Raw genomic sequence first — 26,777 nt, forward strand, 5'->3', positions numbered from 1 at the left:
AAGTTTTGCAGACAGGACATAGAGGTGTTTTGTAACTAAATTAGTCATTGCAAGTCTCTTGCTTAGCCCTCTCGCTGGTCTATCCTTCATGCAAACCAACCAGAGTTAGCGCTGTGGAAGAACAAAGTGTTTTCCAGAAAGATGATTCCAGTGTTTGGATTTTTTTTAGGTGCAACGTCTCCATGCCATCCATTTTCTGTACTGCACTACTTTTATTTCATAGCCCTGAGTTCCCTCTAAACCCACCTTTATCCAGCTCTTGTACCTGGGACTCAGTGCCACAGATTTGTGAGAGCACTGTAGATGAACCTGCCCTCCCAGCAAGGGGCTTGGCATGACTGACTACGTCTGCACCTCCCTGGGCCACCTGTGCACAGCCCCACACAGAGGGATGCCTCTCATTCAGCTGAGCCAGTCACTCTTGGTTGTTTCAGAATTTGGGAAAGAATAAGGGCTTACTTTATCTATCCCATTTGGGACTTGGATTTTAAGGTGCACTGGAAATCTTAGAGGTGCCCACTGAAGGCAAAGGGAGCTCATGTATCAGTGCCTGCATTGCAGAGAGTCGAAGGGAGGGCTCTCAGCTACCAAACCTGCCTGTAGCCACTGGTACTGGATAAATCTGCCAGCATGTTCAGATTTGTCACCACACAGATCTTTTAGGGATTGTGTGAGGCAGGCACTCGCCACATCTGTATCAGCCGGTAGGGCCTTGGAAGTTGCCATACTGCTGTCACCCCAACTGCAATTAGACACGGACACCTAAGGAGTGAGGGAAGATCCTTGACTGAGGAAGCATAGTCAGGGACAGTTCAAGTTTGCACCTCAGGGTGACATTACGGGTTGATCCATTATGAAACATGCCCTGGAAAGACTTGGAAGGTGGAATGTAGCATAAGAGGGAAAATGACCCTGTCACGAGAGTCAGGATACAGATCTTCCAGGCTCTCCTTGTGGATACAGGAGACTTGGGGTCAAGCCTGAATATTTGAACTTGGTCTCCCATGTTCCCAAGCTTTTCCTTGATTAGTTGCTTTCAACAGATAGTTGGCTGCTTCTGCCCCCAGGGGCATAAACCGAGCCAGCCTTTATTGTCGTGAGCAGCTGGCTGGGTAACTTGACTGACAGCAGGAGATACAGCAGACACACAAGTCTAAAGGCAATCTGTATTACACTTTTCTTTTGTTATCTTTCCTGAATAACTTGAATAAATAACTTGAAGAGGTGGATACCTGCTCATTTACACTAAAAGGTGGTCATATAATGATTAGGCTGCCATCAATAACCAGTAGTTGATGGCATTACTACTTAAGCATGCATCTTTGCTAATTGAAAAATTCCTTGTTCTGAAAAACTTCACAGATTAGTAATTTATTGCTAATTCTGTTACATACACATAAATACTCACATGTGCATATATACATGATGTACACAAATATTTGAATTACACAGAGACTTCCTATTTTTCTTGCTTATTTCCAAGGTCAGAATATTCCACAGTGGGGTGTTTCACAAGAACCCCATAAATTTCTACTTTGACATGTACATCGTACTATTTTGTAACTTTCATCTAGATTAGAGATTATTAACCTTCTGTTGGCCAGAGGCTGGTACTGTTAAACTCTTCATTCCTAACAGGCCTACTCTGATGTTCAGGCTTTTGGCTATGTAGGAACTATTTCCCGTGTTTTCCACAAAAATCTGCAATCTTTTGGTACTCTAAAAAGTGCATTTTTTGCACTGCAGGATTTCCCAGATGGGCAAAATGTTTTTCTGCCCAGCTTTTTTGAGAAAAACTATTGTTATTGTTACTGATTTATGGTTGTTACTGTTATTATTATTTTGTTCTTTTCACCCTGTTCACTTAATACTATTTGTATGGGCAGTTTCACATGCTAGTGTAGATGACACAGGTATTATGTGCCCATGCCTTTGGGATGTTACACAAGTTTATGCAACCGAAGAAAAGGAGAAACTCTGGTTATCGAATGCCTGGGTCCTATCTGACTGAGGAATCATTGAATAGGTGCTGGGCTGAAATTAAGAGGTGCAGGGCCTTTTTAATGGAAGATGTCATAAAAGTCTACTGGGAAGACAGACTACCTCCAGGGGAATATTGTGTAAAGAAAATTCACAATCAGAGAGACTGTGAGGCACAGTGACTGATTCTTTCAATAGGGTATGGTAAGTGGGGGATATTGGAATAGTCAGATTTAGATGACTGCTTGGAGAACTGCACTGTTACCATCCAGGAATGCATGCAGGAATGTACCTTAAAAAAGGAATAGGAAAATCTGATGCTTCTTTTCTCAGAGCCTTGCAATGGTGCATCCTCTCTGGTATTGATTAATGGACATGGCTGATATATACAATGAAACAGTAAATATGCAATGAACTGCAACTACAAAGTGCACTAGATAAAAAGATATTAATAAGTCTATACAACTGGTAGGTTTTGTGCTGCTCCCTCTGTGCTGGGAATTGGTAGAGTTGAGGGTGAAAGTGTCCAGGGTAGTTTGACCAGGAAAAGACTTCTTGTTTAAAGCTTGCAGAAGAAAAGTGGCCTTCTGCCAAGATAACTTTCACACACGGTTGGAGACTGGAAATGCACCCTCTGTGGTTAGAAATATGCGGACGTTCCTCTATAATGGGGCTTCAGTGAAGAGACCTGGCAAAGCTGTAAATACCTGATCATTGTGTTCAAGGCCAGGCTGCACAGGGCTTTGAACAACCTGGTCTAGCAGAAGGTATCCCTTGGTAAATTGGAACTAGGTGATTGTTAAGGTCCCTTCCAACCCAAACCATTCTATAATTCAATGATTTTGATGCCTTAGAATTCATCTGTCCAGCAGGTCATAACTTCACTGATAGTGTTTAGGGTGAGGTTGTCCCATTCTGTAAGGTGGTCCTGGTCTCAAGAGAGGGGCTGAGAATACCAAAGCTCTCCAGGAGGAATAGGGACCAGGGCTTATTTCAGTTCCACTGCGTCCTGAGTGGTAATTAGATGTTCTCAATGGATGGTGTAGGTATCACCTGAGTGTAGGTGATAGCATGCCCCTTCCTGCAGGAGTTCTCTGCAGCTGGTCTGGGAAGTGTGCTGCCTCAGGAAGACATTAAATTACAGTCATCTAAGCAGGGTTGGGGTGGGGTGGTGCATTAACACCATTTGCTGAATGTTAAGAAAAGGGTAACTATGCTTTGGGCCATCTGATGGCCACCAGCTGGGAACCTTAGCTGCATGGAGATAATCAGAAGACCTGAAGTTATCATTTTTCACTCTTACATTTTCTGTACCTCTCTGATGTCGAGTTCTGATGACTTGTGTGAAAGAACACACTGCCAGAGCATTCTCACAGCATTCAAGGAGTCACACACACCCCCCACCCAAGACTATAACTGCTGAGACCAGAGTACCTTTGCAGTGAGCAGCTCCAGTGAGCTGCCTCGTGCCCCTTTTGAGTCCTCACTCACACACACCCCCACTCTCAGGTACACTTCCTCCTCCTTCAGTCTCGGCCATAGGTTTCCCACAGCAGAGTCTCAGGCATCAGAATTTATAAAAATAAACAATTTAATAGAGTGGTACAGCAGCAGGTCAGCTTGACCTGAATGTCTTCAGAGAAGGACCGTGAACAAGTCCCTGGGCATTATATGCTTCTGACTTACACACCTGCCCCTCATGTGCATTAATGCACTTTTTTAGTCCAATGGTGATTTTCGGTCTGGAGTCTTCTAATATCTTACTGGATTATTTTTCGGTCTCCAAGCAGGCAAGCTGTTACCTTATTTTATTGAGTTGAGTTTCTGCTGATGGTTGTAGCCTTCTTATCTTGTGGTTTACACTTCTTGTTCGCTGACAGAACATGGTTAACTAAAAAAGTCTTTGACCCAGGATAAATATTACAACTAAAGCATCCGTGTATTATCAGTATTCTTCTTATACTAAAGACAAAACACAGAACTGTACCAGTTACTAGGAAAATTAACTGTATTTCAGCCAAAAGAATATCTTGGTCAAAGTCCACAGCTTATGGCCCAAGGCTTCAGTAACTCTAGCTACCCATGCTAAGCAAGCAAGGCTAAGGAAACAGCATTCTAAATCACACAATACTCTGACTTATTCTATTTAAAACTTATATAAGTTAAACGACTAATATATATAAACATTTGATCATGGGTTGCTGTCTTAAATAAGTTCCCAGTAAAAGTCATATTTTTTTCATGCTGTAATAGGAGTATCATACAAGATGATGATGTTTGTATCTAAACCAAAATACACAGTAGTTTACATATGAAATGAATGAAACTATCTAGAAACTGAATTTCCTAAAGATGAGGACAAAGATCTTCAAAGAGGCCCAACCCACAAAGAAAATGAAAGTTGCTGTTGAAACAGTAATGAAGCGACAAGTTTCAAGGCTGTGCCAGGTCACCTGATACCCTCGAGCATCCTTACCTATGGATGAAGTTTTTTCTGCCATCAGTCACTGATTCGTTCATTCCAGGGAAGGGCTGCTCTCCAGTTTGGTTTGAATGCCGGTCCTCTAATCAGCTGGAGAAAAGGAGTCACTTACATAAGCCAAAGGAAAGGAAATGCTTCTGCAGTACAGCTCACATGAATAGCTAGGACTGAGCGCTGCTTGACTCCTGAAGTCCAGCTTCTGCATGTTCTCACCCCATTTCTTTAGAGCTGTTTTGACTGGGAGGAGTGGGAATTTGGGAGGCTTTCCTCTTCTGACTGATCTTTCTTTTTCAAGGCAGTTGGTGAAGGAAAGTGGAAGGCATGACCCCCTCCTCAGATCTCAACGGGCTAGATAACCCCAGCTTTGTGGTGAGTCTGCTTTCTGAAGGGTAATTCTTGCATAAACAGGTGCGAGCCCTGTGAAAGGAGGAGAAAGGGAAAACGGGGGGCTTGGGCTGGCTGCAAGGATACTGATGTGTGGTAATGTCTGTCTTGGCCCTTGTCGACAAGAATCTGAGGAATGATTTCCTCAGTACAGCCGCCTGCTTCTGCTGCTGCAGATGCAGAGTACTTTCTACTCTCTGGCACCCTTTTAACTTCTTTTCTCTCTATTATTTCTAAAGCAATAATGGAGATGAACGGCAGCATGACTGTATCTGTACTAAAAAGCCAGTGATCTCCTGGCTCCTTGTGGCTATGTTCCTGTGTGCAGCATTTTATCTGTTAATTAGTAAAATAATAGTAGAAATTTAGCCTACTAAGGAATGTGTTTCTTTGTCTTCTGAACTTATTTCCAGTGGGGTGAATTTTCAGAAAGGTGGGTGAAAAAGGGGTTTGGGATTCAGTGGGGGAGGGCAATAAGAAGGGAAATAAAAGCTGTAAATGATGTGGCAATCCAGGGGTGTGGATCCACTGGGAATGCTGCTGGCTATAACAGCCGTAGGGCAAGAGCCTGGGGCACAGAGTATCTCACAGCAGGGGTCACCTCCATTAGAAAATAAAAGAGGTGCCTATTTTTCTGTCAGCAGACGTGAAGGAGTGGGGTCCTGCAACCATCTTGCTACCTTGGCACAGACCACCTGTCTGGGCAACCTTGGAGGAGGCATTTAATCTCCCAGTATACAAGTCCCACATTTCTTAGATAGCTCTGGTTGAGCTTGCTGTGAGCAGTGGAGGTGGGGGTGCTGTGCCAGTTGTGGGCAGAGGCTCAGGGAAGTGCTCAGAGCCAGAGGTTTTCTTTCATTATTTCTAACAGGGTCTCTGTTTCTACTTGCTCTGCCATTATGCATATCAGGCTTGTGACTTCTGGTTTGAATCACCCCAAAGAAGGTAAAAGACAAAGGTCTTTTACCTGTAGTTCAAGCAGTTCAGTTTCTGACTGCCCTCCTGATGCACTTAAGATGTGGTTGAGGACCCTAATGCTGTGCCTGGAGCCCGAGGCACATAAAAGGTGTCCTGGTCCCCTGGATTCATGGGAACAGCTGGGCTGACAACTTTCAACAGTGGTTCCCTTTCCCTGCTCCACACTGCTCCTGCCTTGTCTTCCTGCCATCATCTCAGCATCACAGGCTGCCTGAAGTTGGAAGGGACCTCTGGAGGTCACCTTCTCCAAATCCCCTGCTTAAGCAGGGTCACCCAGAGCCAGCTGCCCAGGGCTGTGTCTAGACAGTTTTTTAATATCTCTAAGGATGGTAAATCCACAACCTCTCTAGGAAACCTTGGTCACCCTCACAGCGACAAGTGTTTTCTGATGTTCAGATGGGACCTCTTGCATTTCAGTTTGAGTCCACTGCCTCTGTTCCTGTCTCATCCTGTTATCTCCACTCCATCCTTCCCCTGCCGAGCCTTGCTCGCTCACTCCCCTCCAGCTCCTGGGAAGGGCCAGGCCCTCATGTGATGATCATGCAGGACTGTTGCTGGCACAGGCTCTGCCTGGCTGGAATATGCCTCCTGGTAAACACAGGGAAAACTGCAATGAAAAGAAAGGAGCTTACTCCTGTCTGCCTAGCTTAGCATTCATCTACCCATGGTGTTATTCAGGAGTAGTTGTCCCCAAATAACTCCATGCATGGGCAGTCTTAAGCACCTTGCTGTACGTTTGTTAATCCATGGCTCAGGCTCTCTTATTCTGAAATGAAATGTCTCCACAGGGAGTTATTAAGAAATGCCTTTTCCTCTTGAAGTTCATGCCTGAGTTCAGTAGGAATTAACTATGCCTTCACCTATCTCTTTTTAAGTATCTGTAATGTTCCCAGTTTGCCTAGGCTGGATAAATACACCCTGTTTGTTAAAGAAGCTTCTCTGCCCTAGGTATCTCATAGCAGAGTCTCAGGCTTTAAGTCCATTAAGGTAGTTGATCTGAGTGGTACTATGGGAGAAACAGCCAGAGCTGGGTGCCTCTGGGGAGGGATCTTGAACAAAGAAATTCCTTGGCAAAATACACCTTTATATAAGGTAAACTCTACAAGACATACAGCTCCCTGGGGAACCCTGGGATTCTGGCTGCTCAGGGAGGGGAGGGATCTGAACCCTCTTGGGGAGCAATTTCAGTTGTCTCCTTTGGAATGGACACTGGGATTTCCCATCCACTGGTGTCCCTGTGTTTTACCCAATTCCTCTGCAGGAGTGAGGTTTTCTAGTAAGATGAAGGGCAGGTGTGTTTACTGAAGCAGAACACTGGTAAGGATTGGAAAGAGCAGACCAAGGAAATGAAATACAAAACATGTTTTTACTCAATAATTAATGGCACCCAGGTGTCTTAGCATATTTTATCAAAAATGCTGTTTGGGTGGAATTTCCAGGAGGGGCAGAGACCAGAGGACAGTGCAGCTTTTACTGATAAACCCATTGCACACTCTCCCTTGCTTCTGTTTGCAGTTTCTTCATCCTTAGCTAGACTTTATTGATACTAACACACTTTGTCCAGATGTCCCTTTGAGATTGAGACACCCTCTGGTGTTTCTTCAGGCCTAGACATGCACGTGCATAAGGCAATGTTCTATAATTGTTTTATACCTCAGTTTTAACTTCCCCTCCTTGTTCTTTTTTTTTTTTTTTTTTTTTTAAATATCCTAGCATTGCTGAAAGCTACACAGGAGCTGTTCCTGCCAGACATGGAGTGTGGCTGCAAGAGAGGTGGCTGCTGGGTGCCTGCAGGGCCAGGCTGTGGGTAACAGAGGGTCTCTCCTGTTGTCCAGGGTGAAGATGGAAGTCACTACTGCTCCTCACCAGACTGCGCTGCCCGGGGCCCAGAGGAAGGTGGGGGCACTGGCCATGGTGGGATCAAGCTTGCCTACACTGTCACAGATGTGCCTCCCTGGTATCTGTGCATCCTGCTGGGCATTCAGGTGCGATGCGGGGAGCAGGTGGAGGCTGGGGATGGGTGGAAGTTTCATGGCTATTCAGCCAGTTAACGGGGGTAAAACCTGAATTTGCAAATGCTTGACCTTCACTGGGCACGACTGGAGCTGTGGGGCTGGATCTTGTTGAACTCCAGTCCTTCCCACCAGATCCTGAACACTGACTGTTATCCTTGTGCCCACAACTACATTGCACCCTTTGAAGTGCAAATGGTAAGGCAGAGTCCTGAGGTTAGGGCCAAATATTTATTAAGAGCAGGTTGTGTACCTTGGCTGAAGGTAAACTGTGTAAGGGCTTCTGAACTTCTGCCTTCCCACAGCAACAAAAACTAAGCAGAAGTGCACACACTGCTTTGACTGGTGTCCCTGCCCAGGGGTGTTAAACCACACAATGCCACCAGTGCCATGCTGGGTATGGAGCCTTGGGGAAGAGAGACCTCAGAATGATTAAGGTAATGATGGACCGTGCTTGGAGCTTGATGGGAATTTTGTACTTTTTTTCCTTAAAAGGCTGTCTCAAATTTAGAGTGTAATCAACTCAAGGTTTTCTGAACAAGTAGCATCATAATTTTAAAAAAAACATGCCTCTAATGAACACAGTGAGTTTCTGAGTGCCACTGGTTCCACCGCTGTGCTCCAGGGTGACAGCTCACAACCAGGGTTAATAATTAAAGCAAAAATAAGTTTGAAAAATTATTTTCATATTTAGTCATTAACTAAAGGTCATTGTAGAAATATGTCTGTGACTCTTCTGCGAAATACGATGCCCAGTTCCTCCATTCTTTGGCATCTGGTTTTTATGGTTATCCATAACTGCACTGTGTGAGAAAAGCTACTGATGGTAAAGAATTTGTAGCTCCAATGTGCCAGCGTTTTATGTTATCATTTGTGGTGTATATGAGACGGACTTAAATATTTGCATTTACTTTGCCTGATTGCTCTCTACCTTGGGACATACCCATCTTTCTGGAAGAGTAGCCCTGACAGCTTGGTCTGCAGGTGCTACAGATAAGCTGGTTGTGTTTGACAATGGTCTGAGGAGTCCAGAGCACTACAAAGGTCTTTGGGCGTGAAACGTAGGTGAAATTTGAGTGGATACATTACAATTCTTGTAGGTACTTTGGAACAGCTCCTAACAGAGAATTAAGGCTGCTAAAACAGAAGAGAGAATGGGTAATACTAGTACCACCCAAACACAGACCTGTGAGTTGCTTTCAGATTTTCCTCAACTACACAGTAATAATACAGAACAAGTTCTGTGTCCTGCTTCACCCAGTCTTCCTCTGTGCCTTCTAGCACTTCCTGACAGCCATGGGAGGTCTTGTAGCTATCCCGTTGATCCTCTCCAAAGAGCTTTGCCTCCAGCATGACCTGCTCACCCAGAGCCACCTGATCAGCACCATCTTCTTTGTCTCAGGAATCTGCACCCTGCTGCAAGTCCTCTTTGGAGTCAGGTAGGCCAAAAGCAAGAACTGGGACACAATTACTGTGTGCTGAGCAGTTACTGTGTGCTTGGCCACCACCCTGCCTTGGGCAATCAGGGCACATGTCAAAGCACCCTGAAATTACTGCACATGAGAGCTTTGCAGGGCTACTTCACTGTTCTGACTTTTGCATCTCCTGATACTTCATACACCTTTTCTTGGGCTTGTAAAGAATCTGTTCTCAAAACAATAAAGCATTGCAACATGCAGTAAAGAGTATCTGGTTGCTCCTTACCCCAAGGATCCTTTGGCTGAGGCAGAAGCCTTCTGATATGTGCCTGGGATCAATGGAGCATGGATTCCACGGGAAACTCTAGGGGAGGGGATAATTAGGACAAATTGAATTCCATCTGCTGCTGCTTAGGGACTCGGGGAGGAGCTCTGCATCATGTCCTGTTATGCAGTGCCACTTCCCATGCTCAAGGATTCGTGGCACAATCTGTATGTAAGCAAGGTAAATCCTCTTTGCAGATGAGCTGTTTAAGAGACAGTGCCATTCAGCACCCAGAAAATGAAGCACCTAATGAGAGACATTTCCTTTCCAGAAAGACCCTGTATCTTTTCTGACCTTGCAAAATTTCTTCTGTTCCCCTTGTCATAACTCTGGGCTGCCTCTCTCTTTACACAGATTGTTTTTTTCTCCAGTTGGGTGGGAACCTGTGTTTCTCACTTCAAAGGCAAAAAGTACACATTCTTAGGCTTCTGAATCTGAGGGACTTAGTTGAAACTTCTGCCTTCAAATTATTGCTCAACTGCCAGCTCCACAAAATATTTTTACCCCTCCTGTTTTTTTCACCACTGCAACTTTTCCATCTTTCTGTGTCTAAAGAAGTGGCTGTAGACAAACTCTTCCTGGAGGGTGCTCCCCTTCTCCTACATTGCTACAGGATTAGTGGAGGAAGGGGGGCACACTGACCACTAAAAAGAGAGAATCTGGTTCTTCAGTTAAATTCAGGCTGGGGTGCACGACTGTAGCTGTGGCTGCTAGTGTAATTCAGGCTGGAGTTCTCCCAGGCATCCTCCAAATGCCTCTGTGAATACCTGAGAGCTGTGACGTCCCCTGCTCTCTGTGAGCTGAGGATGAAAGAGTATCAGGGAGCCTCTCCCATGGCTGAATAGCTAAATGAGGAACAACAGATCAAATGAAGTGGTAAGGAGTTGTTCCCATAGGGTAAACCTGAATGGCTTTTGCCGTGCTGAGGGTGCAGTTTTGCCTTGTTTCCTATCAGAAAGGTGGGACAGCCTGCTGTGTGGCCAGAGGCAAACCAAACCTGAGCAGACAGTTGGAAGCAGATAATTTTTTCTCCTTTTACTGTTTACTGAAAGCCTGTAATAATTGATGACCATAATTCACCAACAAGACAGCCAGAAAAGTGGTAAGTAATGAGTTTCGAGGGATGCTTTTCCCTGGAAAAGTTCTGTGCCACTCTCCAAGGCCCTGGGGAGCTCTTGGCTAAGTGCTCTGCACACTTTCTGGTGTCCATATTTAGGATTAATTCAGAGAAGAAGAGGCATGGAGATGATTATTGTGTCACGGAGAAGAGGGACTGGACCATTCCTCTTACAGAGGCTGACCTGGTTAATGTGGTGAAGTGGCAGCTCAGGGGTGGGTGACAGCTGCAGCCTGTAACTAGGCTGTGAGAGAAGTTGGGGGGCAGAAACTTTTATCTTTGGCTAAAAGACAGTGTTGGCACATGAACAAACAGATGGGAACTGGCCATGAAGTTGAGGAGTTTTCCATCAAGAGTGAGTGCAGTTCAGAAGCAGCCCTCCAGGAGCAACAGCTGAGGGAAAACCTGACCCACTGCAACCTGCAGCTCAGTCACGTTACACAGCATGAAAAAGCAGAGATGAGTCTCAGTCACTGGAGACACTATCCAAGAGGCTCCTGACAGGAGACACAGGTCATTTGCCATGATGGTGAGCCCTGCTTAGTAAATGCTTTGACATCATGCAGTCATTATCACAGTGTAATAATCCTGCAGCCTCCCTCTGGCAAACCCCACTGGAGGGAGTTCAGTGTGCCCCATAAGCATCACCTTGGCACCCCATTTTGCTCCAAGCCCACACATGCCAGCACTGGCTGTGAAATAGCTCAAGGACCAATGCAGCAGAAGCTATAAATCTATTGCTAATTTAAGTCATGGCACTGGGCCTTCTCTGTTTCTTTTTGTTTGGTTGTTTTGTTTTTATTTTGCCTTGCCCAGCAAAATTGTTTGAAAGCTGCAATGTATTTGGCCAAATACCATAAGTAGGTGACTCCACAGATAACTGATACTCAAATATGACTCACCATCAAAGCTCCGACAGTGCTTCTGTTGTGCATGATAATTGCAGTGGTAAAAATATCTGGTTTAGGTGACAGAGACACGATGCTGTTACAGCTATGCCATCTCTTGTTTTCAGGTGCTTTCCAGAGAATGGTGGAAATGCTTCTGTTTCAGGGAAATCTGTGACCTGCAAAAGCACTCACCCAGCTTGATGCCCCATTGCTTTTCGGAGCAGTTGCCGTGAGAGATCCTGGCACATGGAGAGGTTGCTTTGGGGGCTTCTAGCAGGGACGCTTCCTAAAGGAAAGGAAGCAGGGGCACCTCAGAGGTTTTGCTTGCTGTTTCAGGGCTGCTATGCCAGCCCTCAGGCAGCTTTGGGATTTTCAAGCACACCGGAGGAACGCCTAAGACAACTTGCACTGCAATGGGGGCTTAAAGCATGTGGGGCTTAGAGGAGTCAGTCAGGCCTTTTAGGTCCCTGGCTCCATTTCTTCATGTGTGGAAAGAGAAGAGGCTGGTGTAGCTCATAGGAACATCGTTCTGCTTTATAAAGCTCTGCACAAAACCAGTACTGAGCTCCTCTGGAGGTACAAGCTCCTTGCTAGCCTGAGGGCTTCCCACAGAGATGGTTACTGTAAGCCAGAAAACACATGGCATGAGGGGAGGGCCAAGGTCTCACCCACTCAGTGCCCCTAGACCCCTCCCTGCACGTTTCCTTTCTAATATCAGTGGAAACAGGGCAGAGGAATTGACTTTAAAGCCTGGTGTACTAAAAACCAAGTCATATTTTCTACTGCCCTCAAACTGAGAATGGTTGTGATGTGGGCAGTAGCCAGTGCTTGTCCTTGTGTTCGTGAACAGGTTGTGAAGAAAACTGAGGCAGCCAAAGGGGATGGAGGGAGCAACTAGATATTGGCAAGATTTGGACCGTGGTCGATGCTGAGCTTTTCTTCAGAGTCTCTCCATCTTTCTTCCTTCGTCTTCTCCCCTCCTCCAGATTTTTCCTTTGGTTGTTGTTCTACTCTGTGCAGGTCTGTGGTTTCATCAGCCCTGAGGAGGACTGTTTTTCCTTAATGTGGGTAGTGGCATTTGACTGTAGCACCAATTTGCCTCTCCACCGCTGGTGCTCGAATCTCAGCTCTTCCCCCACATTGTTTCTCTTGCATGCAATGGGCTGCAATTCCCACCCATGGTCCCTGCCAGAACATTTCAAAAGATACTGTCAGGGGCCATGGGCAAACTGATTTTTAAATTTATTTTGCTTTCCTTTATCTGACCCCTATGGAGCTGAGTTTGTAGCATTCTCACTTGTTATCTTTTCCCTCTGCTCCTCTTCAAGGTTGCCTATTATTCAAGGAGGGACTTTCGCATTCCTGACTCCCACCCTGGCAATGCTGTCTCTCCCCAGTTGGAAGTGCCCTGCCTGGACACAGAATGCCACCTTGGTGAATGCCTCTTCACCAGAATTCATTGAAGTCTGGCAGACACGGATGCGAGAGGTATATTACATTTTCAGTGGCACCTGCTTTGTTTCAGGACTCTTTGCTTTCAGAGAAGTGCCTGACCATGTCACGGCCATCACTGCTGGAGAAACTTCTATTCCCAGAGGACCTTGGTCTTCTCCCTGTTGAAGCTTCCTAAGCATTTATTCTCTGTCATAAAAGCAGGTGCTTCACTGCTGCTGAACAGGAGACATGCAGACCTCCTCATGTGATTTATGGTCCCTGCAAAATCTCCAGTGGTCCAGCCAGATCCCTTCTCCATGAAGCATGGCTAGCCTTGAGGAAGAACGGGAGGGAAAATGTTTCCAAGAAAAGGATCCTGTCTAAGCACAGGAAACCTAGCAAAAAGAAAGGCAAGGCAAAACCTACTGTAAATATTAAGGAAAAGGGCATCTTAGGTAGTCAGAAGGGAGAAGGAAAGGTCAGGGATCTCACTACCTCATTCTACATCAATTGTCTTATTAGAGCAAGTGGCTAAATTTGCCTCTGTCGATCCATTTGTTGGTGTGCTTTGCAAACCACTTGGGAAGCATTAAGAGCTCACCAAGGATTTGCTGTGCAGCATAGGCTGCTCTCTCTGCTGATACACATAAATCTATCACAAGGACACTGCTGATTTCTCCTTTCAGGCTGGGTGGTTCACCCAGACCCTGTGTTTCCCTTTGGAGTTGGGGGAGGGAAGGTGCTCAGCACCACAGAGGACCCAGCCTGGGTTTATCACCAAATCTGAGAAGGCAGAGAGCAGCCTCACCCCTGAGTCCCCTGCCTGAAGCTGACCCTGAAGTGAGCAGCATTTCAGAATGTAATTGCTGGCTCCTTAGCAGTGATTGTCAAACACAGGGCAGTTCAGGGTGATAAATATGTTCCCGGAGGCAAACTGATACTCAGAAAAAACAGATCCTGTAATGACTCACCTGCCCCACCACTGTGCTGAAGTGATTTAAGTTCTTCCCAGAAGGGAGATAGTAGAGATCATAGCCTTGCTCCTGTTTTAAGGGCAAGAGCCCTGAAATTTCCCCTGCTTTGGGGTGAGCAGAAAGGAGAGTGCAGGGCAGCTGATGCATGCTTGGGTGGACCAAGAGAACAGGGAGGAGGTGATCTTTGGAATCACATAAAATTAGCCCTGGTGAGGACTAAATCCATCAGCCAAAGAGGGAGGTGCTGTGCTGCTGCTTTGGTGGTCCACCCTCACACATAATGTTCAGCCAGGTTTTTCTGTTGTCAGTGGGAGACCTCCATGCCAGTTTGTGACTGGAGATTGGGCCTGGATCTCACGCTGGATTTGCACTGACTAATGAAGAAAAGGGTCTTCTAACCTCTGATTTTTTTCCTCCATTTTCCAGGTGCAAGGAGCTATCATTGTAGCTTCCTGCTTTCAAATCGTCATTGGATTTTCTGGCCTGATTGGATTTTTGATGAGGTTCATCGGCCCCCTGACAATTGCCCCCACCATCACCTTGGTTGCGCTACCTCTCTTTGAGTCTGCTGGGAACGAGGCTGGGCAGCACTGGGGCATAGCATTCATGTAAGTCTCTCTCTCGTCTGGGAAAACCGAGCATACTTGCCTGTAATATGAAACCAAGTTTCACAGTCTGTAGCAGAGTTTCCCTGGGTACGAGTTTTTTTTTTTGTCACTGATGTGTGACATGTTTGTGCAAGGCAACTGCGTGACATACTTATTCTCCCTCACCCCTCAGTAGGTTAAAGCCCTCAGCAACAAAGAAAAACCCAAAAATGAGCTTAAAAACCTGATTTTTGTAAAAATCCAAAGTTCATAGGTCAGTAGAGAAACAGGTCTTTCCAGTGTGTGGGCAGTCTCTGTCACAGTTGTCTATGCACACCCATCATTGAAGTTAAAAAGACATTCCTAGAATGACAAAGTTGAGCACTCACAGTCAGGTATTCTAAGCTGAAATAGCTGGTGCTTTATGTATTGTTTTCACTTGAGGAGGAGGAGTTGTGCTCTCTACAGAGGGCCTGGGTGGCTCTGGAAACGTCTGTCTGCACATGTAGCTTTGCAGTGAGTGCTCTTTCAGGGACATTTGTGTCCTTCTGCATGAGTGTACAGAGTGTGCTGGGTGGTGGAATTTCCTTGGTATTTCAGAAATGAAATAAAAAAGTAGAAATGCCACTGTATGGTTGCCCTGCAGACTTGCCACCTTCAGATCCCTAATGTAGACTTCAGCTTGGGATAGGATGCAAGAGGAGTAGGTTGTTAACTTCTCTATGTGCTCCATCATTTGCTGGTGCTTTCAGAGCTGACTTTGGAGACTCAGGACCTGGGCTGGAGTGTAGCCCTGGGAAGGCAGCATGTCTTTGTGGGACATGCTTCAGTCTATTCTCTCTCTCAGTCTCTTCTCCTCCCTGCACCTGCCCTCCCAGGCCCCAAAAGCCACCTCTCTTCGCCACTCCCATTTCCTCACCTAGCTGGTCTCCTCCGCCAACACCCCCTATAAGACTCTAAACCCTGCTTGGAACCGAGCTCTCTTTCCACCATTGTTTTTCCCATCACATCTCTGGCTTGTTGTCCCGTTCTCCAGCTCTGGTGATTTGTCCTAACCCCTTTGCTTAGCCAGTTTGAATTTTCCTCTTCAAACTGTATATTCTTGTCTGAACTATCTCCTTTTTCTGTCTCTCTTCTCCAGAGACTAGCTCCTAACCTCAGAGTCATGCTTGACCTCTTTGCCCAACTATGCCACTCCATTAATGGGGTCCCAGTCCTCCAGCCTGTGTCTCCACTCTCAACCCAAGTCACCCTTTCTGTCCAGTTCGTTTCTGTCACAACTTCTACCCATGATAATCCTGATAATAAATGATAATAAGGTACTTTCTTTCCTGACTCGGATACCTCATCCCCACCCTGATCATTGTGCTCTGAATTGTCCCAGTTTTGTCCTCTTTTGCTGCCTTCTCCATGTTCCCTGGGTGTCATTAGGGAAAGAGGGAAAGTGTTGCCTCAAAAAACTTCTTTAGTGTGTGTTGAATTACTCCCTGGTAATGGTGCACACACAGTTCATCACCGGGCAAGACCTGAACATACTCATAAGGCTTAGAATCTTTATGGTCTGCAAATGCCTAAGATGTTTCTGCTGACTGCTTGGGACTTGGAGTGAATGACCATTGTTGCAGACTGAGCATATCTGAGCAGATATTTGTGAGAAACAGCAATATCCTTTGCCCCAAAGAAGTCCTACTAAATCTCAAATTTCTTCTCCAGGTCATAAGCAAATCCTGCTATTGCTCAAGGCAAAATGACCTTTTCAGTGCAGGCTATATACTATGTCTACTGAATATCACTCTTAGAAATAGGTTTGGTATATATTTTTCAAAAAATATTTGTCCTGAGGCAGACATTTTCCATGGAAATTTTCATCCCAAAGAGGTAAAGTTAGCTAGAATTATAAGCAGCTGAAAATAGTGTTTGTTAATGGAATGTGTCAGGCAACCTGAATAATAAGCAGTGACACCTCCCTGAGACAGACGAGGGTTCTGTAGTGATTCATAAGGCTGCTGAGCACCTTTGTTCATGCAAATGCACAAAATGTGCACTCACACAGTCTGTCTGGGCTCTGCAGCATTAGAAACCTCAAATGGAAATCAGTTCCTCCTCAGACTTTCTGCCTCTAGTCATCCAGTGCTTTGAATTGTGATGGATAGCATTTTATTTGCACTGCTGGTATTCTGTCTGTCCATGACTATTGCACCTATAGTTTGTCACCTTTTCACACATGGAAACCTACCAGTTTTCCACGCACTGTCAGTGCACTTCATCGAGTGCAATTGATTTCTCATCAAATCCTGCCCAGATTAATTCACTCAATGTATACAATTTAGATTTTTTATAAAAAAATGAGGAGCCCTTCATAGGCCTGGTTCACACAGGAAGAAAATGTCCAATGTCTTCTACCAGCTCAGCAATCGAGGTGGGATGCCCAAGTTCTTGCCCTCTTGCCACATTTGAGAGCATCCAGCTTCATCTGGTTGGCCTTCCTGGGAGGAAAGACATGTGGGGCAGGCTGTGAGTGCACCCATCTGTGCTGTTGTTCACAGATGTGTCCTACACAAGGGATGGGAGAGGAGCTGCATCTCTGGTCACTTCCTCCAGAATGAGCCCCAGGTGCTGCCGGGGACACAGAGGAGCACCCCTGCCTTGGGGGACCCCTGTGCAGTGCAGTCCTTGCAGATGGAGGGTTGTCCTCTCCTCTTCTCAGCTGGCTGGGAGGGCCCTGCGGGCACCATGTAAAGCCTCGCAGTCCCAACACGTTCTTTTTCTTTCAAAACAGGGACTGGCACAGCCAATCCAAATCCTCTTCTTTTACTCTGTGCCACTTTAAGAGCCTTTTGCCACTTGCAGAGCAGCAGAGGTAAACCTGAAATCAGGAAGCCAATAAATCCTGTATTTCTAGAATATCTAAATTACACAGAGGTTCAGGCCCTGCCTGGACCTTGCACGTCTCTCAGGTCTTTTGTTCGCTTTTGTGTCATTTTTAAGCTTTCTGCCACTGTGTCATACTCACTGATGCATTACCTGGGGTGCCAGTCTTGAAACAATAGGGGGAAAGATATTTGCAAATGTGCAGGATCTATCAGTAGCGTATGATGGAAAGCTCATTCCACCACTGGCTTGCTGGAGTGGGGAGCCACCCTCGGGCTCTGAAAGCTTGCTTTTGGGTCCTCTGGAGTCCTGGGTCCTTGGGTATCAGGTCTTCACTTAATGTGGGGACAGGTGGGCAGCTGGGTACCCACTTTGTTCATGGTCTCGTTTTCCCTCCTCCTAGGACGATTTTTTTCATAGTTCTGTTCTCTCAGTACCTGAAAGATGTTCCTGTGCTGCTGCCATCTTACCAGAAAGGCAAGAAGTGCCATTTCTCTCCAGTTTACCTCTTCCAGATCTTTCCGGTACGTTGGGGTTCCTGAAGACACCAGGTGACTGTGACAGAGTGACTGGCCTCAGCTGCCCCGGGCTGCCTGGGCTCTTTCCATAAGTGTCCAGATGAGTTACTGCTTCCCAGATAAGCCTATGTGGCGAGGGGCAGGGGGGAGAAAGATTCTCACGTCCCTGACCCTGGGGAGGGAGAGAAAGAAGGAGGAAGGGCCACCAGGAGCCCCTGCTGTCTCTTTGCCTCCATTCCATGTGCAGGGGAAATGGTCATGCAGGGAGACAGCGACAGCTTGCTCCCCACAACCATGCTGGAGACGCAGCCATACCCTAACCAGACCCCACTGCTGCATCTGATGGGCAGGTGCTGCTGGGGCTCTCCCTGAGCTGGCTGCTCTGCTACGTGCTGACGGTGACCAACGTCCTCCCTGTGGACCCCACCGCCTACGGACACCTGGCTCGCACGGACACCCGTGGGGACGTTTTGTCACAGGCTCCCTGGTTTCGGCTGCCTTACCCAGGTACCACTGCCCCCCCTTCCCCATCCTGCCTGCTCCTTCTTGCCCCTCCACTTATGACTAGCAGGGGGAGACAAAATGCCAAAAAATCAGGCAAACGCCCACAATAATTCCTGCTTCTCTTCTTCCCCTGCAATAGATTTCAGGGCAAATGTGCTCCCTCCTCCCCTCATCTGAACCAAGCTCTTTACTTGCAGGCCAGTGGGGAATGCCAACAGTCAGCCTGGCTGGGATATTTGGCATCTTAGCCGGGGTGATTTCCTCCATGCTGGAGTCCGTGGGAGATTACTATGCCTGTGCCCGCCTGTCCAGGGCCCCACCACCACCGAAGCACGCCATCAGCCGTGGGATTGGGGTGGAAGGCATCGGCTGCCTGCTGGCCGGGGCCTGGGGTACGGGGAACGGCACCACATCGTACAGCGAGAATGTGGGGGCCCTGGGCATCACCAAGGTGAGCCTCACTGCAGCGGGGTGGCTGGGGTGGCTCCTGGAGGGTTCCCCTGCGGGTGTACGTACAAAAGATTGGTGCACATGGGTATGTGCTGCAGCTGGAATGTGATCTTAGCCCACCCCCTGAAAGGCACACTGGAAAATTGTGCCCTGGCCCATTGGTGACCACCTCAGCAGCACTATGAATGACTCAACAGAGGTGGCCAGTCCCTCTCTGTCTCTGGGTATGGTCTGCATGTGGCATTAGTGCACTCACTCATGGTACCTGGTTTAGGTAAGGGTAAACAGAGCATTTTACATCTGAGCTAACCTGGAAACTTCCTGAGAACTGACTTTATCAAATACTATATGTCTGTCTCTCTCTGACTTCCTAAATATATTTATAAAGAGGAAAAGGGAAAGAAGGGGAGATGGAAGGGGAAGGGAAATAGAAAGAAAGAAGGAGAAAGAAAATATTTATTAGGGCTTCAAATTCCAGAATTTTTATAAAGCAAGGATGGCAGTCATATGAAAGGTAGACTATTTCTTAGGATTATAAAATGTGATGGCAAAGGTTTGTGTTTTTACCTCTCTATAAAGTTTTGTTAATCCATTGAGTGTATTAATTGCTCTTGTAAGGAAAATAAATTTCCAGAGATAAGCTGGACAATCAGATCACAGATTTTCACCAAGCTCTGCATCCAGAGGACAGGTACAGCCAGCAGCCAACTGAACAATATTTTCAAATTGTTGTCAAATAAGCAGTGCCATGCCAGAAGAGCTGTGACTCAGTAAATAAATGCAGAATTTAACTTACAGGTTCCACTCTATAACATTACTTATTTCACTGGATTTTATAGACCTCATTCACAATAACCATTTTTCACAGATTGAAGTGTTATTGTTTGGCTGAGGTGGCTGCCTCTGGCACCAAGGACTGTCTGGATGTTTGCATGGAGTCCAGTTTAGCCTGTGAACACACGTACGTTGTCACTAGGAAGTCTGTGCACACTGACCATATACCTGAGCCAATTCTTTCCTGACATGTAGTTTGCTGCATATATTGTGTGTATGGGATGCTGCCCTGATTCACAGTCACCAGATTACGGGACACGTTGTCACCATGTACGCTAAGTCCTTCAGGTGGACATGCCATCCTTGCTCATTCAGGAGAGATATTTCCCTTAGATCCCACATCTGCTTACCCTGTCCACTCTTAAGAGAGCTGAAAATACAGTGTCATCTCAGTCAACTTTAAATCAGTGTAAACACTCTGGCTGAGACAGATAGGGATGCTGAGAGCACAAGGCAGATTTAGTTTCTTTTTTTCTGTGGGAAACACATTTTTCCATAACAAATGGAAGCACGAGGGACTTGTTTCGTCTGCTTAAACAGAGAAGTCCAGCACCACCTGAGAAATCTTTGGAGATCTCAGATACCCACAGGAGCTGTCAGATAAGGCAAGGAGAAGCTGCTGGAGGCCACCAAGATGCAATGTCTTACATGGCACCAGATACCAATATTTAAACTGCTTGATCAAGCCCAGTTTGCCACTGCTGAGCTCTCACTTCCAAGAAAAGAAGAGAAGGATTTTAAAGAGAGGTAAAGGCCTCAAAGTCACCATATAGGGAACTCTGCAGTTTCTTCAACCTTAAGGAAGAGAACTGATTTTCTTGTTTTCCTGACATAATCAAAACAAACTCTGGACTAGAGGCTTTAGTAGTATATGCTCACAGTTGTGGTATCACTGGATCAAGTCATTTGCCTTTGAGGTCAACTCCATATACATGGTAATTCAACGTTTTAGCAAACTGAGAATCTGAATATTTGTTCTGATCCTTAAGAACAAATAGATCTGTTGACTTTTATTAAATTAACATTTTGATGATAATAGTGTCCTAAGGTTTTAAGCCAAAGAATATAAAAAGCCCATCTGAAGGCAATGCATGCTTTTATTTTGAAACTCCGCATGAAATCTTTTTAACTTATCTTTCACAATCAAGTAAGACTCAAAATATTTTAAAGAGACGTGTTTAAGAAATGCCCAAAAGAAACACCATTAGTTACTGGGAATGTTTTTATTGAAAGCATTCACAAAAAGACCTTCCTGTAAATATGACATTCTTCAGACATTGAAAAGGAGGTATGAAGATATTTAATTGAATTATAAAATGTTTGCAGAGAATTACAGAGTTTTCCTGCCTGAGACACAAATGTTGTAAATTTTAGCATGATTCTTTAGGAAGTCTAAGTTTTAGTATGGCAAGGCATATCTTGAATTGAAAGTCTAACAAATATCGCTGCTTTTCTTTTCAGTTTTCATGGTCTTAAATGTCTCTTTGAACCTTTGTTTGGCAGATACTCTTTTTCTTTCCTATTTGTACGCTCTAACAGATCTGAATGAAGGACACAGCTTGGTGATTTCATCCCATCTTTGCTGTAGTGCCAAACCAAGAAAAGGCCATCCTAGCTCTTCCTAGGGGAAAAAATGAGGGAAAAAAAATGCTTTTACTTAAGCTAGATGGGTGATGAGAGATAGGGATAGACTAAGAGACTTTCTTGCTTCTTATTTCTTGGCGATAGAAAGGACGTATCAGATCCCAGAGCTCAGGATTGCAGCAATCAGCCAGCTCTGGTCTCCAAATTCTTGGTCTCCAAGGACTGGAGGGATCACTGTGGGACACCTCATTGAAAGCCATTTTTAGATGGCAATCCAAACCCTGGTGGAAGGTGTTTTGTACAGTGATTGTCCAGTGAATTGACTGGCTGATTGCAATGCTAGGCTGTATGTATGCCAAGATATTTCTAGGCTGAAGCAAGAGCAAGGCTGTGTGTTGGGATAACTGTGCTCTTAATTTAACCTCTTTATTGTTGTTTAACAGCGAACTGTTGAAGTCCTGGCAACAATAGGAAAAAGGATAACGATCTTGTTCTGGCAACAATAGGAAAAAGGAGGAAATAGGTGTGGTGCTCTCAGAGTGCCTTTCATTATAAATATTCACCGGTGCACAAATACTGACGGTTCCCATTCAGTGTCAGCATCCCAGCTCACCAGCAGCGGTATCCAAACCTTCAACTGAATGTGCCATTGAGTTTTTGGGCCAGAGCTTCAACCTCTGCCCAATAGGCTGGTGCTGGAGCCTTTTGTCCCTTGCCTCTCTCCGCTGATTGGTGTGTGATTGCCTCCTCTTCCTCTTGCCCCAGGTAGGGAGTCGAATGGTCATCATTGCTGGTGCCTGCACCATGCTCCTGAGTGGCATCTTCGGGAAAGTCGGGGCAATGCTTGCCAGCATACCCAGCCCTGTGATCGGGGGCATGTTCCTCGTGATGTTTGGAGTCATCACGGCAGTGGGGGTTTCCAATTTGCAGGTAACAGCTGTCTGAGCTCTGTTTCATCCCTAGAGGAAGGGACTTTAGTTTCGAGTCAGACTGACTGTGTCAGATATAACCACACTGCAGCAAATGCAAACATTTGTGTTGACAATTCCTTGGGAAAAGATACGGGGATGTACCCAGAGGGGCTAAATTGCAGAGGGCTCCCTGGCTGGGGTAGGGCTGGCTGGCATCATGGACCACAGGATCAAAAATGCCTCAGCAGCACCAGGGCCGGGTCCACTCCTGATTGCAGTGTTTGCATCCCACCATGTTTCATGAGCACAACAATAATCTACAGTTTGGGATAATTCTGAATGTAATGTATAAAATTTCTCTATGCAGTACACAGATATGAATTCCTCAAGAAACATCTTTATCTTTGGATTTTCTATATTTTCTGGCCTCACAATTCCCAACTGGGCGAGCAAAAATAGTACACTGCTGGAAACAGGTAAGAAGTGACACCAAAAGCATTCTCTGTAGCATAACATTGAAGCAAAGGCTGATCCAGAGAAACCCTTTAAAATGCAGATTTTCCTGATAAAACCCTGAAACTTGTGCTTTGACTGTGTCCTGTTTCTTTCTGTCAGGACTGTTCTTGTCTTTTGCTCTGATGCACACCTCTGGTGTGGAAATCTCTGCTGTTGATCAGTGAGTGCACCTCACCATATTCCTCTCGAGCTAAGGATTGCAGAGCACTTCCCTGGGACACAGTCTTGGGGTGGGGCAAGAGAATACTCCAGGGCTGAATCTTGATCAAGGTCTTGATGAATAAGGCTTTCTTACGTGCTCATACACAGTAAAACTTTGTGCTGCCAAAATGCAAGATCAGACTCCTCTACTAAATTCCATCAAGTTCACTTTATTGAAATTTCCAGTTCTCCAACAGTTACCCCTTCACTGTGTCTCGTGTGACTAATGTGTTCATCACAAAGGCCATAGTTTCTTCTCTTACAGTATACATGGCATGCTGGGTGGGCTGTTTAAAGAGCTCAGCCCACAAACCACACACTCTATAGATGATCTATCAGATGCTCAGTGCCACTGGGCTTTCCTTGCGTCTATTTAGCCCTCTAGGGGAAACATCACACCTGATTAGCTTGTGGTGAAATCCCGTGCTAAATATATTCATATTGCTTTGGGAACTGTAGCTTATGCTCCTGTAGGAACTGCTAGGTGTTATGTCATGGAGGTGCAGGATGTGTTTGGAGCAGAAGGTGGGTTTTTCTAGGACAGGGCTGTGGTCTGCACTGTTAATAGGCTCTGAATGTATTTATGAGATTATCTCCTGCCCACTGCAGGTCAGTCAGCAATCATGTAGAATAAAACTGTAGGTCTGAAACTGGCAGTGAGATCAATCTCCCTTTCATTGCGGAATCTTATGCTCTGCTTTGGGATTTGCAAGTCTAGTCCAAGCAAGCATGCAGTTTGCAGCCTCTTGGCACCAGGTATGCTGCTGGTAAAACATGTGCCTCCCTACACCACTATGCAAAGCTATGTTTTTCTGCTAGGAATCATCCAGCTTGACCAGGTGATCCAGGTGCTTCTTACCACTGGCATGTTTGTGGGTGGACTCCTGGGGTTTATCCTTGATAACACCATTCCAGGTAGGATTTGCTGAAATGTACTACCGGTTTGTGCCTGTGCTAGGGTTTGTTTCCTGGTATTTTTTGTCTTTGTGACTACTGTTCTATGGGCAGGAGTTGCGCTAGCAACCACGAAACACCATGGGACTGTACTCCTCCCAGAGAGGAGTGAGGAACAGGAGATGTCACTGAAATGGTCTCTGGCTTGAAAATGGCAGCATAACAAAAGTTAACTAATTTTTCAGGAACAACCCAGGCTGGGGAAAAGGTTTATTTGAGAAACATGTCTTTTAGGGAAAATGCCAGCCTAGAGCCATGTTGCTGGTAAAGATGAGAGAGAAAGGCAGCTACAAGAAGTGGAAGGAGCCAACATGGCCTACTTCTGGGAGCTGCTGAAACTGAGGCTGAACTGGAGCCACAGCAGTGGAAAGCAACAGGAAAATCTGGTGACCAAAGAAGGATATAGCACCTGCAGCTGTCCCTCAGAGGGACAAAGAGCCTCAGATTTTCATCAAGCCTGGGGAGGGATGGCATAAGAACAGAGGAGGAAACCCTCTTTTCTGCTACAGGAAAAGAGCAGGAATCTGTTAACCAGATTCTTTTACTGTCTCAGGCTTATTGGAAAGCCAATCTCTTTTTGACTCATTAGTTTTCCTGTAGCACTCAACCTTCAGCTCCTCCAGGCAAAAATTACAGGTGTGCTCACTCCCTTTCCCAAGAGGGACTCAGCTGCCGCAACAGCTATGGGCCCTTAGGAATTCCTTGGCTAGGGTAAACACCTGTGGCTGACCAGCAATTGCTAGCTAAATGCACTTGGAAGTATTTGGGCAGTTAACATCCAGCCTTGCTTTCACTTCACTTCACTTCACTGTATGACCTACTTTGAACAGTACTTGGATCTCCTATGGCAGGTGAAAAACTTGCCTTGTTATACTTGATTCCCATGGAAAGCAGTGGAGAAGACTGCTTAAGTGGAAGCCATTGCATGAAGACGTGTATTGTCTGGAAGCTCATTAGTGAATATTTTTAAAGAGCTTTGGAGCTAGAAGGGTTTAAGTACAAGGGATCTGTATGTTGAGCTGGGCCTGCTGGGATTCGAGAAGTGAGTGTGAGGCACACAAAGTAGTCCTGTGCTCAAACACCTGCTGTTTTAAACACAACAATCTCATTTTTGCTGTTTCAGGAACACAGGAGGAGCGGGGGCTCCTGGCATGGAAGCATAGCCACAAGGGAGGGATGGAGAGCTCTCAGCTCATTTCCAAGGTCTATGATCTTCCATTTGGCATAGGCACCAAATACTGTGCTGCCTCTTGGTTTCAGTATCTCCCTGCTTGCCCCAAAAGAATTGAACTGAAGGCTGCTGGACAAAAAAGCACAGTTAAAGCAAGCTCAGAAAGAGACTCCGAGATCGGTGCTGAAACAAAGATATAAGGACCTGGCCTCAGCACAGGTAAACTCATCTCGAAAGCAGAGGTCTGAAAGCATGTCTGCAGCCCTCATCATCTGAGCATGACCTGGCAGCTGTCAGAGGGTGGAATAGGAGAATAATGTCTTCCTCTTCTCAGCTCTACTCCCTGCAACACTGGTGACCTTGAGGGAGTCATTCTTTTCCTCTCTCCTCCTGCCTGGCCACCTCTAGGAAGAACCTAATCCCTCTCTGGGGAACACCAAAGCCCAAGAAATGCCTGGGAAAGATGTTCTGTTTCCTTCCTTGCACTGAACCTTGGGCACCCCAAGGAGCAGCTGTTCAGCTGAAGCAGAGGGCTTCCCGTCCCCTCATCTGGCAGCTCAAGGAGCCAATGGAGAAGGTATCCTGATGTGGGCCCTGTAACACTCACAGGCATCCCGTGGGTCGAGGCTAATCCCTATCCCCTTTAAGATCTGTAATGGCAACACTCACCTGTCAGCTTGTGTTTTATAATTCATCCTGGCCAAGGGGAAGGAGCAGGCACCTCTAAGTCATGATTCATCTCATTCCATGTTCCGATAATTTAGTCAGTCAAATGAATGTTATTGTAAGAGAGTCATCTAAGGTTAATGGGATGGACTGACTTCTGAACCTGCCTCTCCCTCCTTAGACCACAATGGGACTCTACAGACCTTACTTAGGTTCTTGGCCTAACCGAGCTTCACTGAAATGTATTCCATCTGGGGTGTTGGGAGCAGCCTCGGGTGAGCCAGTTTCCCACAGGCACCAAAGATGAAGGAATCCTCATCAAATATGAAGGAGAAAACTCTTCTGCTCAAAATCTGTTGCATTCCTGCAACTGTTACGTCCTGTGTACCCCCTGTACCTGTTCAGTCTGGTGTGGTGATTGTGTGGTGACAAGCACTTCTCTGGAAAACACATTTGCTCCTGCTCCCTATCAGCAGAGACAGCCTTAACCTATATGGCCACATACAATATGATAGCATGTGGTGCTGGTTGCTGATGATGTGTAATAACATTGTTGCTGTAGCATAACCTTGTATTTCCTGCATTGAGATTTATACTTCCTTTTTTTTTTTTTTTTTTTTTTTTTTAAATAAATAAAATGTACACTGTAATGATATTTCTCAGGGTGGTTGCTGTAGTGAGTGGAAGGTAGTATTCAAAGAATCACAGAGTAATTCAGGTTGGCAGGGACCTCTGGAGGTCATCTGGGCCAGCCCCTGCTCAGAGATGGTTCAGTCTGAAGACTGAACCAAACTGTGCGGTTTCAGTGAAAAGCCCATTACAGCCCTGTTCTTTGGTCCCACACTGCAGCTGCAGTGATAGGTGGCTTGTTTATTGGTAAGAGACATAATGTGGTTTTTTGCTTTGAGAGGGAATGAAGCCTGAATAGATCAATTGTGGGATTGTTGGGATCTTAAGGAAAGAAACATTATGGTATAAATGATTTGCTGTTATGGGCAGATTGGAGAGCCTCTGTT

The 26,777-nt window shown here is 45.8% G+C and overlaps 1 protein-coding gene across 1 annotated transcript; it reads left to right on the forward strand.

The window, feature by feature from the left end:
- Positions 1-4,779: 4,779 nt before the first annotated feature.
- LOC126645117 (solute carrier family 23 member 1-like) lies at positions 4,780-26,343 on the forward strand. Its single transcript, XM_050325114.1, has 12 exons — positions 4,780-4,831; positions 7,660-7,809; positions 9,118-9,275; positions 12,915-13,074; positions 14,421-14,602; positions 17,856-17,976; positions 18,321-18,477; positions 18,672-18,925; positions 22,108-22,272; positions 22,621-22,729; positions 23,790-23,885; positions 25,048-26,343. Exons 1-12 carry the CDS (start codon positions 4,784-4,786, stop codon positions 25,293-25,295), a joined length of 1,848 nt encoding a protein of 615 aa, XP_050181071.1. The 5' UTR covers positions 4,780-4,783; the 3' UTR covers positions 25,296-26,343.
- The last annotated feature ends 434 nt before the right edge of the window (positions 26,344-26,777 follow it).

This window comes from Myiozetetes cayanensis, unplaced genomic scaffold, assembly GCF_022539395.1.
Source record: "Myiozetetes cayanensis isolate MyiCay16 unplaced genomic scaffold, myiCay2020 scf3, whole genome shotgun sequence".
NCBI classification, from domain to species: Eukaryota; Metazoa; Chordata; class Aves; order Passeriformes; family Tyrannidae; genus Myiozetetes; species Myiozetetes cayanensis.